This window comes from Oreochromis aureus, linkage group 11, assembly GCF_013358895.1.
Source record: "Oreochromis aureus strain Israel breed Guangdong linkage group 11, ZZ_aureus, whole genome shotgun sequence".
In the NCBI taxonomy this organism is placed as follows: Eukaryota; Metazoa; Chordata; class Actinopteri; order Cichliformes; family Cichlidae; genus Oreochromis; species Oreochromis aureus.
Window position 1 is genome coordinate 13,420,335 of NC_052952.1, and position 13,773 is coordinate 13,434,107.

General features: G+C 41.2%; 1 protein-coding gene across 2 annotated transcripts in view; it reads right to left on the minus strand.

The window, feature by feature from the left end:
- Window positions 1-2,734: 2,734 nt before the first annotated feature.
- rspo2 (R-spondin 2) overlaps window positions 2,735-13,773 on the minus strand; it is a 61,375-nt gene continuing 50,336 nt past the window's right edge. For both annotated transcript variants that reach the window (XM_039619121.1, XM_031729878.2), the window contains exon 6: window positions 2,735-4,264. In XM_039619121.1, the coding sequence (XP_039475055.1) occupies window positions 4,149-4,264 (116 nt within the window). In that variant the 3' untranslated portion in view covers window positions 2,735-4,148. The remainder of the gene's footprint in view (window positions 4,265-13,773) is intronic.

Here is a 13,773-nt window from a genome sequence, read left to right on the forward strand (position 1 = left end):
CCAGTATGTTCCTACTCAGTGCTGTTTCAGCCCGTGCCAAACACCATGGCTAACCCACCAGAAGATTAATGATTCCAGATTTCCTTCAACTCACAGGGCAAAGCGATGGCTCATTATACAGTTATTAAAAACAGCAAATTATTGCAACATTTATTATCCAGGGCAATCTTATTTGCCCCACCAATGTCATAACTTCCACTTCTGCCATGCACATTGGAACGAATGTGTCACATATGCCACAACTGCTTACTCGCATTAAGCTGGAGCATGTTAATATAGAGCAGAGGTCTCTGCACCCCTCCTGTCATCCTCCTACTGTCTTGTGAGCCACATACATGGCCGACAGCAGATACACTTAAGCGCCATCCCAACCTGCTTTAAAAGCACTGATCTATCCGAATTCAAGCCCACTGGGTCATTTCCTGTTAGTGGTTTCACTTGTTGTGCCTTTGAAGTAGGCTTTAATAATAGGACCCAACAGAACTAATGAAAATGCTCTCTGTCAGATTAAAAGGGAGCTTCAGTCTCAGCCACCTAACCGCATTCAGCACAAACATTAAAAAAATCCGCACAAAGGAAGGCATACACACACTCACACACTTTACAGAAGTGGTTTGCACAGGGAGGACCATTCCTTCTGATGTGTGCATGACTGTTAACCTCCTCAACAACACTGAGAATTCCAGCAATGTCCTTTTTCTCACAGTCACAGAAAAACAAATGAGCGGAAAGGGACAGACCGATATTAAAGAATAACTATCAGAGTTTGATCGCATCGCATCAAATGTGCGATGCGATTCTTTGTACTTTCTTTTTTCCACTCTGGATGCTGCAATGTGTGCTTTAGTGGTGGTCTTGTGCTTAATGAATCCACTTCAGTGGAGTTCCTCTCCGTAAGCTGTAAGGTTTAATCCCCAAGTCTGGAGTAGTGATAGTCTGGCCCGGGAGATGACATCTGTGAATCGTTCATTAACTTGGAACCGGCAGCAGATGTCTTTAAAAACAACTTACTCAACATCTATGACATGTTTAATTCCTTTTATTTCATTTTTGCTTTGCTTCATTTACTCATGGGCCCAACTGGTAGTTTATTGGCCTCCCCTTTGCCATCTTCAAATACATTTTTTTAGAAAGTAACATTTTACAACAGCTCTAGATGGAGGCCTAAAACTATTTAACACTACTTGTCTGTCAAATAAAGTTTTTCTTTAGGCTTGCATCTGGGTAAGTTTGTTAGCTAGACTTAAAGTTAGCTACCTTTAGACATGCATTTAATTACGTATAAGGTAATAAAGGCCATGGGCTGGCCATTGATGTTATTCCCCCCCCAAAATTGGCTGCTTCCAAAAGCCCAAATAACAAGACAGAAAATGTGGATTTTTGAAAAACTAAAGGAAAGATCTGAATGGGAAAAAATCATGCGAGATATCTACACTGATACGGACTGGGTAATGTCTTTGGAACAAAAGGATGCCACATTGTTTGGTCAAAATGAAAATAATCAAACTACAGAGTGCAGATTTGAAAGTCTCCCTTAAAATCAGAGTGACAAAATGATGAGGCAGGCTAGTCCCTTTTACTGGAATTTCACTGCAGCAACTCACTAGTTTGTATGCCTGACAACATCAGGGCATGCTCCTAATGTAACGACAGTGTCCTGGGCTCAGTGAGCCCTATCAGTGACCTGGCAGCACCTGACCTGGATCCTCTTTGTGAACTTAACATGCCAGCCAAAAATTATTTCTTTGCTACAGTCATACAGGGCTTATTGAAACATTACTGACATTTTGTATTGCGTTTGATTAAATGTTTCTATTCTCATTGTTCTAATGTCATGGTAGCTAAAATAACCAAATGTGTTAGCTATTCTTTTGACCTGATAACCTTTTACTACATGTCAGTTTTGCGGCTCCATAGCAAATGTGGCTTGGTGGAAGTGTTAAGGTGTGAAAAGCCTCTTGGGTAAAGTCTGCTGTGCCACTTGGAACACCTGTGAAAGATCTTCATGCACTTAAAGCTGCATATTTGGCCTTAAGATAGACATGGAGCCCATAAAGTGAGGGGTATTTCAACACTGACAGGCTCCCTGTGGAAATATCATATGTGATTTCGGGGGGGTTAACCATAGCAGGAAGACTGTGGTCTCTTTCTCCCAGGATGATATATATGTGACACAGCATGATTCATCTGCTACTGGGCATCCATAAGCTGTCTGGCAGATTTGGATTTTTTTTTTTGCTTTCATATTTTATGGGATGGCGATTACGCAGCGTGGACCTCGGGTTAAATTAGCCATGACTTGCATTAGAACATGCTCTCTTCACCCATATACCAGATAGATTTAGCATAAAGCTAAATTTTTGTGTGATTATTTAATGTTTTGAAGATCACAGAAGTAAGTGCGACGTGCATCACTTAAGTTGGTGATCGATTGTGTGTCGCACGACAAAAGACACAGCCAAACGCAAGTTGTTAGGAAATTATAGTGTAATGCTGGAGATGGATGAGCCACCAATGACATCCGCTGGTTTTGTAGCTTTCACGAGGCTACGTCATAGTGAATTACAAACCCTTAACGGTGCTGTCATGCTGTTAAGGCCTAGTCGACCATATCCAATCCTTTGGCTGGAGATACCGCTTGTCTCATGCAGTATGACATGACGGATTTCACAAATGTTTTTGAAATCACTCGATGGTACTCGGGGAAAAAAAGACAAGAAAACTACAGTTTCAGAGTTTAGCCACATATATTATAGCCACAGACAATAATGAAAGGCTTCATCATACAGTCACATGAAATGTTTTTTAATAAAACACAATGTACACATATGCAGTCCTATGACCATACATTTGCTGGATCCTAATCAATAAACCTAGAATATGTCAAAGCATAGTTTTATTAGTCTTGTTTTTTTTTCTTCTTTAAAACATCAAAATCAGTAGATGAGGTCAAATGAAAGGAATACAACACCTGCGTGACAGACGAGAAAGCGTTTCCACGTGTTAAAGATATGCACTGTTATAAGGAACGCAAAGAATATTTCAGCATATAAGAGTAACAGTATGAGGCAAAAATTCTCACTGAACCAAAAAAAAAGTACAAAACAGAATTAATAAATAAATCAAATATATACCATATAAATGAAATAGCTATATGGTGGCTATGTTTATTATTTGTTTTTAATCATTTTAATCTGTAGCTTGTATTACAACCTTTTTTTCTCTAAAACATTTAGAACGATGAACGAGTCAATACTGAAAATACAGTAATAAGCTTTCAATATTAGATCAACTATGTACACGAGTCTGTTGCCATGCTAGTTGAACAACTAAATTTATTCTTTTCTTCTTCTTCTTTTTTAGTTTTTTAACCACACTATACAGTTAGAGCATAAAGCGGTCTGAACGTAAACAGTTTGTGCTGAGAATAAAATACTTTGCAACTATGCATGGTAATTTCTTTTAATATTACTCTCAAAAATGTACATAACATAAAGGCCACAATGGGAACACTTGTCTCCATGAATAAGGAAGGTAAGGATAGCTTTGACATAAATATAGGGAACAAAAAAATAGTCTCTCTCTCAGGTCAAGATGCCATTTTCTTGTCCATAAGCATCGTTTTGCTTCGGTCGAACGTATCCTCGAGCGTATTTTTAAATCTCTCCCGAACAGTTTAGCTCACCAACTCCCTCACAACCTCACCGTCCCCTTCCTGGCTCCTCCGCCTCCGCGGTACCTCTGGTGGCTCCTCCGTCTTCCGTCACCCCAGACGCTGAATGACATTGTTAATGACGATGAAATGAGTTCGGTAATGTCAACTGTAAAGATCCACAAGGTAACAAGGCTGGGAGAACAGAGTCACCTGGCTGGTCACTGCAGCTAGGGGAGAATTAGCAGGAGGCAGAGGCATGAAAGCGTGTGTTTGGTGTGGTTGTGGTTTAGTGTTGTACTTATATCACACGTTATATGCTGTATATTGTTGGACTGGCAGATTTCTGAGTCCTGGTTGGCAGGGCGAAGGTGGGATAGGGCTGGGCAGCAGGTGGAGAGGTGGCGGGGTTCGTGATAGTCGTCAGTCAGAATATAGGTGCAGCAGCGGCTAGCAGCTTTGCGTTGGTTCTTTGTTCACTGGGTAGTTTCAGTCCTCACTGGCTGGAGCGTTTAGAAGCCAAGTGGTCACTGTGCTGGTTCTGGGCTCGAAACCGCAGCCTCTGCTTGTTCTTCTTCTTTGGCTCTTTGGATCGATGCTTTCCTGAACCACCTGAGCAGAAAAAAGAGAGAAAAGATTTTCCATTTTAATCATTACCCTCAGGTGTGAGATTCTCTGAGTGAGAGCGATTTTGTGTTTTAGACTGCCTCATGTCAAACTCGTTCTCTTCTTTAGCCTAAGGTTGGCAGGTCATTTCGGTTAATTTTATTATTATTAATCTATGGCTCTCTTCCACAATGTGTATTTTCTCTCGCCCCACTCCACTAAATGGTCACGGCAGATGGCCGCCCCTCCCTGAGCCTTCTTTAGTTTGAGGTTTCTTCTTGTTAAACAGCGAGTTTTTCTTTCCCACTGTCGCCAAGTTCTTTCTCTTAGGGGTTTGTTGTATTATAGTGTTTATTGTAGGATCTCAGCAGGCAGCTGTTTTAATGTTTTGGTGCTATATAAATAAAATAGAATACAATTGAATGGTGTTTTGTATCATGCACTACTAAATCCGAATAAAGCTCCAAAATGATAACTGTGCTCATACATGGCTCTCAATGCTCTGTTTTTATTTCTAGGTTTTTCCATGTTCTTTAGTTCTTGTAAGACTGTGGTCAGCTGCACGTGATCAACCAATATATTGCCTGTATTTTTATTTAAAATAACAATCATGCAATTGGCATATGGGTAGGTGCAAAAAGCTGCTTTTGAAGGAACATTAATGCGCTGTGAGGCCGATTTTAGTGCAGAACAGACTTATGGAAAAGCACATGCACAATGTGCACCTCGCATGCTTAAATGGAGAACCGTCCAAGAGTAATGAAGTTTTAAAAAGCTAAAATAATCAGTGCTTGTTGACAATTGGCTTGTGAGGGCCCTAAAAAGGTACGTATGTGAACTTTTGCCAAAGCCTGCATTATGTAAAAAGCGAGTCCTACGTTAGGAAACATCACAAATGAGGTCTTAGCTTGCTCCAGCCCTCAGAACTGAACCCCAGTTTTAAACAAACGTCTGTACAGCCCAACACTTCACTGTCACTGCAATAGAGAGCAGCGATAAGTATGGGAAGTTGCATAACTCTTTTCCAAGTTGGAAAGGTCCCCCAGCCCAAGGTTAATCCATCCCAGGTTTCACTGGGATAGGCAAAGCATGCCGGGAACTGACTTCCTGCTCTCATGGAAGCGTGTGTGGTGAAGGATCTGCACCCAAGGCTCTCTGTGACAGAGAAAACTCTGGCTACTGAACCACAAGGCAACCAATCTGGCTGCCAAGGCCACAAATAAGATAACGAGGTGTGTGTGCAAGATGTATGTGTGCAGAGGGAGGAGAGGGGAGGCGGGTGAGTGTGAGGGAATTTAGGGGGAAAGAAAATCTAATGGGGGGAAAAGTGGAGTAAGGCTTGGATGATGAGAAAGATATCTGGATCCTGATCTAGAACACAAAGAAACAAGCCACGCTCTGGGTCGCTGACAGGGGAAACACAGGAGGAAAGTGCTACAGAAAAACAAGTCTCATATGGTGGCCTTCACCGCTTAATTCTACGTCTTATTACAGCACTTGTTTAAGCTTTTGTCTTGAAAATGTGGCCATATCTTTAATTGCCTTCTCACACTGTATGTGCTGGTGTTGCGTTGGCCCTTAAACGCACCCATACAAAAGACTGTTTTCCCGTTCTCAGGGCTGCTCTGTGAGGTAGATTAGAAAATATTCACTCGTTTAAGCTGACATGCATGAGAAAGCAAGATATTGCTCTACTAACAGGGTTTCCCAATGAATAATACAGATGCATGCAAACATCAAACCATCTCTGAGTTATTTCCTGCAATTAATCTAATCTTGTTATTTTCAGTCACTTTGCCAATCTGAAACATGGCAATAAAGTTTCTCGCACACAGCTCCTAGTTAACATCACCCTTTGAAAACAACTTTCACATCTCTTCCATCAAACTCTCATGCCCTTCAATTGAAAAATATTGCCAGGGGACTTTGTACACTTGCTTAGCTGATTCTACTCTAGATTTTTTGCGTGACTTAATGTAGAATAATATTAAAGTAAGTCTGGAGCTCAAAGGCATTTGGCCTATAGGTTCATTTTCCTAATTGCTCTTTAAAGAGGTAATTTTCATTCAAAACAGTGTTGCTAGGTGCCTGATAAACATGGCTTTCAGTGCAATCAAGTCAGGATAAATTACATTTGACAGCAATAAAGTACACGGTGCTGCATTAAACTCCTTCAGTAACGGGCAAAGCCCTCGTGGGCCATTCCTTGGACGCAAGGCTGCATTTAAACTGAAAAAGCCTGCATTTACAGCAATTGCTTAAAACAAATAAATATGTGAGAGTTAAGTTAAAAGGCTCTCTTCCTGGCTAGTTCAGGACTGGGCAGGGGATCTGTAATCCAAAGAGTTTTACACTCACAAAACACACACACAGAAACAAACTCAGCAACCGCACAAGCAGGCTGACTTACAGAAAATCAAAACAGAAGTCCACAAATTAATAGTTGCACTAATTAATTACAACCTGAAATGCCTGTTTAGCACCTCTTCTACATCATGCACTGCTACTATCACAAATTTTATTGAGCTAACTTTAACTTCTTGTTGTTTTAAATGATTGTGAAGAGAATGAAAATGTGAATTTTCAAACAAAACTGAGCTAAAACCAAAGGCAAAACAGAAGCTGCAGTGTAATTCTACATGTAATGCCTAAAGCTAGTTTTCTTAGCATTATTTTTTCCGCCCGCTGTGCCCCTGACCACATTTTCACTTGCGCTTCTCTCGAGTGCTTATTGTTGCCTGGTTACAAAAATATCTCCTGCCCGGTTTTTCTTCTCCTCCTGCTTGATTTTGATTGGTTAGTGTGGATACTGGCATTGTTCTGAAAGTTAAAGTGTTGAAGCCAACTGAGTGAAGAAAGTAAACACACACACACAGACAGACACTGATTGCATTTATTTCCCACAAAAAGACAGCTAACTACCTAAACAATGGGAATGGTAGATACTGCGCTAAATAGGGCTAGAGCTAAAGCTAAGGAATTTGCCATCCATAATATCATTATAAATTTTTACATGATATAAAAATGTCATATCACAATACCAATGATATTAGCAACACCATGCATTTACATTCCCAAGCTGGCACAATGACACAAGCCCAGACATGTCTGACAGCGAGAGCCACATGTCAGTCTCTGATGATAATTTAGTGAAAAGGGAGGTACTCCAATAAAGCTTTGCAAAATATGCAAGAAAACTGTTCTCGCTAAAGGAGGAAACAACAAATTGTTTTGCCACTTGAGGCACGCCATCAAGTACAACCAGGCTGTAAAGCCAAGAGAGCTGGAGATATGCCACCCAGAAGTAAACAACTGGACCCCATATGACAGGATGGAAATTACTGACTCAGTTACACGGTGGTAAAGGCGGGCTTTGAGCAAATGGTTAAAAAGCCCGGCCCAGGTTACAACATCCCAGGTAGGTAATATTTTTCAATTTCGATTTATGACGTGACATTGTGGCAGGTTCCAGTATTAGATTATTTTAGTCATTGCTATTGTTAAACTAAACAGTTAAACAGTTGTGTTAGAATTTTACTTAAAATTTACACAGAAAACACTATCTGGGCTACTTTACTGTGTCACTGGATATAATGCTGTGTCAGTATGACTGCATTGCTAATGCTGGCACCTTGTTGCAATATGTTCAAACTTTGAATTAAATAGTCTATCATCTATCACAGTAGCTCACTAAAAAAGGATGGAAAATTGAATCCATTTTGTTTGCAGTAATAAATGCTGCTACCTACAAGCTCCAATCACCGATAAAATCACCAGTTGCCCATGTCCAATATAACTTTGGATGAATTGACATTCACTGTGCGTTTATACACCACTGTGCATTGAATAATTAGCTATTATTAATCTGAATGTTTATTTAAAGGAACTTATTCTTTATGGTTGGTAACCTTTGCATTCAAAGTCTCAAAACAGTGCCTCCATCGTTAGCGCCCTCTTGCAACTTTGTTTGAAAAGCTTTTTTTCCTGTTCAGTCTTTTGGCCTGTGACTGCAGCAAGTTGATGACAGCCATCAACAATGAGTACAAGTAAAATCACCATCCTCCATATGGGATATAGGATATATTTACCATTTGTTACCCAAAAAACTTTACTTTAGCATTTGCTTGAATCCTGACTCTCTCCACTGGCTCCTTGTTCTTTTTATCATTAATTAAAAGGCTCTCCTCTCACTTTCTTTGTCTTCAATATTTTACCTGTCTGTGTTCCCACGTTTCCATCCCAAATGTTTCTTTTGGGGGGGGTTTGGTTTTTATTTAGCAGATATTGACAAGTTCAGACTTTTCCAAGCCACTAGTGATTCCTTCCAATCATACTCCTTCACATCAACATTACCAGTACATTTCAAAGCTAAGCTCACGCCCCCAAGCTAACTGATAGCGCGTCATAAACACACCTCGACAGCAAATTAGGACCATATTTCATAATCCAGTCTCAACACTGACAGCTAGAGGGCAACCACTCCCCACATAAGCCCCTTCCCCCCTGCATCTGGTGCAGTCCCAGTGTGATGTTTTATCATGTCTACCCTATGAACTCCAATTTAGCCTTTCCTCAGGGCACAGTGCACACTGAGCTTTCATCATCTCATATTTACGACCGATGTAATCACTTAAGCTGATTACCAGGGTTCACAGAGGAAACAGTTTAATTTGCATCAATTGCTTTCAAAACCAAGAACAAATTCATAAATCTTACAGCATGTAAAGATAATTTTGTCTTGGAAGGCACAGTGGCCTTCAAATCATTCTCTGTCTTTGTTTTGCATTGAAACTGGCACTGCAAGGATCGAATCAAAAGAACACGGCTTTTATAAGAAAATTATCTCCATTTTAAAAAAAAAAATTCTCTTTCCATTCTGGCTGCATTTACTATCAGTAGAGCAAAACCGCAACTTCACCAATGTTTGGTTCTCCTCCATAGATACAGTCTTCTTTGCCAACTTGACGTTCGCATTCGGGTTTGAACTGAAAAGTGAATCAAACAAACAAACAAAGCTCTCAAGAGCAAATCAAAATGTTTTTGCATTTCGGAATCAGAAGCAGAGCCTGCGGTGGGATTGTTATTTACCGCTGTCAAAAGTGACCTTTGTGGAATTCTTTTGTGTATCAGTCAGCGTGCGAGCGCATGTGCGAATGATGTACGGCATATGCCCTGTATGCTCGCGAGTCCGTGATCGTGAGCTTCTATATCACCTTCGTGAGCTTGAGAAATACTTTGTGTCATTTCCAATTTTTTCAGCTGCCAAACCAATGAGCAAAGAGATATTAAACCTCTCCACAGGCACCGTAGAGGACGTTCCTCAATAACCTCTTAAAGCCATTTGGGATCTGCTACTTTTTCTTTTTCTTCACTATCCTTCCCCTTTCCCCTCTCCATGTCCCCGACTTTCTATTTGAGGCTCTCAGTATGGTACAGCTCCAACTAAGAGTTAAGTGCTATTAGACGTATCATATTATTAGGATCACACTCCAGAATAATATCTCTTTGCGGAATGGCAATATGACTACTTGTCCAACTGATGCACTGAAAGATAATCAGTCAAATCCATATCCAGGAGGAAGGGGGCCAAAGCCAAAGCTCCCTTCATCTGTGTCAAAGCCAATATGTTTGTTTTGGAAAAGGGAAGCAAATTGAAGAACATGTATAAGTTTACATGAGAGAAAGACTGCATCATGCAACAGTGTCGTATTCCTCTGAAATCAAACTTCTATTTACTTTTGTCACCATAAAGAGATTTTCCTGCAAAAGTAAAAAAAATACCTACTTTTTTACCACTAGCTCACGTGTTATTGTGAGCCTGTTGCTACCTTACCCTATCGTCACAACCTTCTAAAAAGAAGCAACACACCAACCAATGGGCAGGCCAAGTGATTTCATCCACTCACGGCTCGGGCAGCAGCGCAGGAATCAAAGGCCTAATCTTATCTCCTTTGCTTTGCGGTTTGAGAACAAAAATCGATGGCTGACCTCGAGAAGGCATTAAGACATACGGTAAATGGGATCCTACGCTGCTGAAAACTTGCCCCTGCTCTTCTGTTACCCCGTCCCTTCACTCGACACAGACAGTCAATTAATACGTTTCGGAGAACATGGAATAGGACTGGGGGCAGAGCAAAGGAAAAAAACCCAACAAAAAACCCAAAACAACAACAACAAAAACATGCAAACATTTTTGAAGAAGATTCGGTGGGACTTAAGGAAGGTAAAGCCGGAATTTTTGGCGGCTCGTCTTTTTCATAAACAGGCCAAAGCGGAGGCCATTATTTGTGAGGGAAGGAGAGAACTACTGGCGCCAGTGAGATTTGATTTCAGTGGCAGAAATTGGATTAGCAGCCATTAAGGGCCTCCTCACACATACATTTATAATGCTGTGAAGGGGAAAGGATCTGCAGCCAGCCAGTACTCACACACCGACAACTCCTCTGTCTGGGAAAAGGTTACGGACTGACACTGCCCTATATTGCCGCTGAACTCAGTTTGCAGTTGATTTATAGGTGGGACATAGCCATGTGACCTCAGCTGACCCGTGGTTCATTAAGGCGTGGGCCTGATAGGTAAGCCAAAACTTTTAATGGCGCTTTGTGCTGTTTGTGTCCGCCTGTGGGGAAAACGCTGCAGAAGGGTGATTTGACATTTGGGAACAAGGGGAGCGTACTACAGGATGAAATTATGTATAAAAAGAGGCCACAGTTTGTAACAGATACAGATGCGAAAGGAGAAAAAGCTCCAGTATTTGAAGTACTGTGGCAGAGACACAGACGTCAGATAGTAGGAAAAAAGAAATCAGCCCCTTGACAGAGAGGACAATCATTTACAAGATGCTCATCTTGCCAGCCAACTGACAAAAGGCCCTCTGCACAGCGTCACTTAGCCCTAACAAGGTTATTCTGGATCACACTCTTTCATTCACTTTCGTTCCGTCCTCCTTCCCTTTCCCCCCATGCTCTGCTTACTATCACCACGCTGCTGGCCGAGAATGATTTAAAACATACGCATTCCGATTTAAAAAGCTAATGTTGAGATTAGGTCGCTCATTATTTTCTCATCTATGACCCCGGCAGAGGATAAGCGCAGAGATTTTAAAAAGCAGGTTAGCTCTCTGCTCGGCTCTTTGATGCCTTATTTCACTGACAGTAAGTTAAAGTGAAAACTGGACTCGGAGATTAGCGTCTCTAAGCAGAGAAGTCCTGGTAAAATATGCATGACTGACACGGTGATTAATGCGCCCGATGGTCAGCACAGACATTCCCTCCCCCCAGCAAGATGCAGCCGCAACCTGCGCAGGTCGGCTACAGAAGCAATAAAGTTCTCCTCCATCAGTCTACTCAGGGTTCAAAGTCATGCTCAACTGCTTTGCCCAATACACTAACTGTTCCCTCGGGTTACCACTGCTGCTGGCTCGAGCACTCAGAGTCAAGTTATTAACAAGAAACCTTGACAGATGCTTAAATTAGACTATCTTCCAAAGAAACTCCAAAGTCAAATCTTGCCTTCCAGAGATCTTTCCTCACATTTACTCACTTAAAACATTCCAAAATGTTGGAAAGTCAGGAATTAGTTCTTCCTGCTGTACAAGAAAGCACACAGTGGATTAATTCCTCAGGCCAGATTTCCAAGTTGGAAAATTGGAGCACGTATCATTTCCCAGGTTTCTGAGATACAGTTTACTGGCACAACATAACATGATAATCCTTTAATTAGAGCTAAGGTAACTACTCAGGACAGAGAAATAACATGCCAATGAATATAATAAGAGCTAGCGTACAGTATATGCACATATGATAGTTTACCATAAAAGATGTTTAGCTAATCATAGTAAAGTATGACTTTTCTAACTATTGTTTACGATGGAGGCTAATTACATTAGTTTAACAATTCATAAACAAAAGGAATTATATTTTTTACATTATGTGGCCCATTTACAAACAACTGCAAAGCTTTCAAAACTACACATCTTTATTAATCAGTAGAAAGAGAGGACGGGTGAAGTATCCTGTTTAAAGCTGAAGGTGTTTTCATTACAGAAAATCAGCAGCTACTGTATCTCAGCGGCATGAGCTACCGCCATTACTATCTATTATGTCAAATTGTAATGTGTGTATATTTGTGTTCATCATGTGTTCATCATGCTGAGTGTGTAGCAGTGATTTATTAAATACAAGAAGATTATTTTTAAATGCATCAATTTGATCGATGTTTTGTTTGCTCTGTTAACTAGTCAGCTAAAGATGCCAAATACCACAACAGGGGCTGTTGACTGATGTATCCATGGTTTTTTACAAAGGTTTCCCAATGCCGCACGATCAAGCACACCAAAAAAAATGTAAAAACCACGGTGGAACAAATTTATAATCTACAACCTTGAGAAGAATGCTATTTTCTCATCTGGCTACTGGGCTTAAGAACAGACATGATTTTGGCAGATCGTGTTGACCGATAGAACATCAGTTCAAAAGAGGTTAAAGTGAACCACTAAAAGAGCAGGATGTTCTTTCACTTTAATACTGTATCACAAACACGCTTGATTGAAGAAAAGAGCCCCACGCAGGAGCAAGATGGTTCCTTACCAGTCCCTTTAAGAGCTGACTGTCTAAAGCTGATATTGAAAACTTCACCTCGGTTCTTTGCCTCAGTTAGCATCCCGTCACTGGACAACAGGTCAATTTCTACAGCAGAAACGGCTTCATATACACCACACAAACACTTTACCTCAAAAAGCTATAAATGCTTCCTCTAAACTGCACTGAGCAGATGCCTCATCAGTAGACAACCGAACACAGCGATACGGGGATAGATTTCCTCATCCTCAGTGGTAAAGCGGTTCAGTCATTATTTCTAATCGTTTGGTGAGTGTACCAGACACAGAAAAGGAGAAATTAGGTCTCAGGGGTTAAATTACATGACGTAATCTGGTTTCTGGTCTGTGACATCCTGCAAACTGTTACGGTTTTCCCACTTCCACTTGGGGTTGCCAAAATGTAACGACTTGGGAGCAGGAATCGTACGCACGCTGTCGCCCCCTGCAGCAACGAGAGGCCATCTGAACATAGGCCTGCCGCTAATGCGAATCAGCCTCTTCTCAACTCGGAAGACGTGCCTGCTAGAGAGGTACGACACTCACTCTTCATTTTTCAGTTTGAATTAGGGCTGTATAACTGATCATTATTGATTTTTTCTTTCTTTCTTTTTCTTTCTGGTAAATGGAGCCTTGCTGTATTGCGGTAGCTTTACACGGCTCATGGTGTCATGAGGGTAACGTCAGCAGCCAGTCTGTGAACAGGCATTAAGACCTGCCTGCTGAGTCTGATGCGCCTGGAAACCGCAGGGCCCAGAGAGAAATGAGCAGCCCCTTCTGCGGTCTGCTATCTACCGACTGACTCATCGACACATCTGGGCCTAAGTATATGGGGGCTGCGCTGCCCCGTGGGCTCTTGGGTAAATGAGGGATAATTAGCTCTAGTTGACTTTAATGAATGGCTTAATGTTGTGTTTCA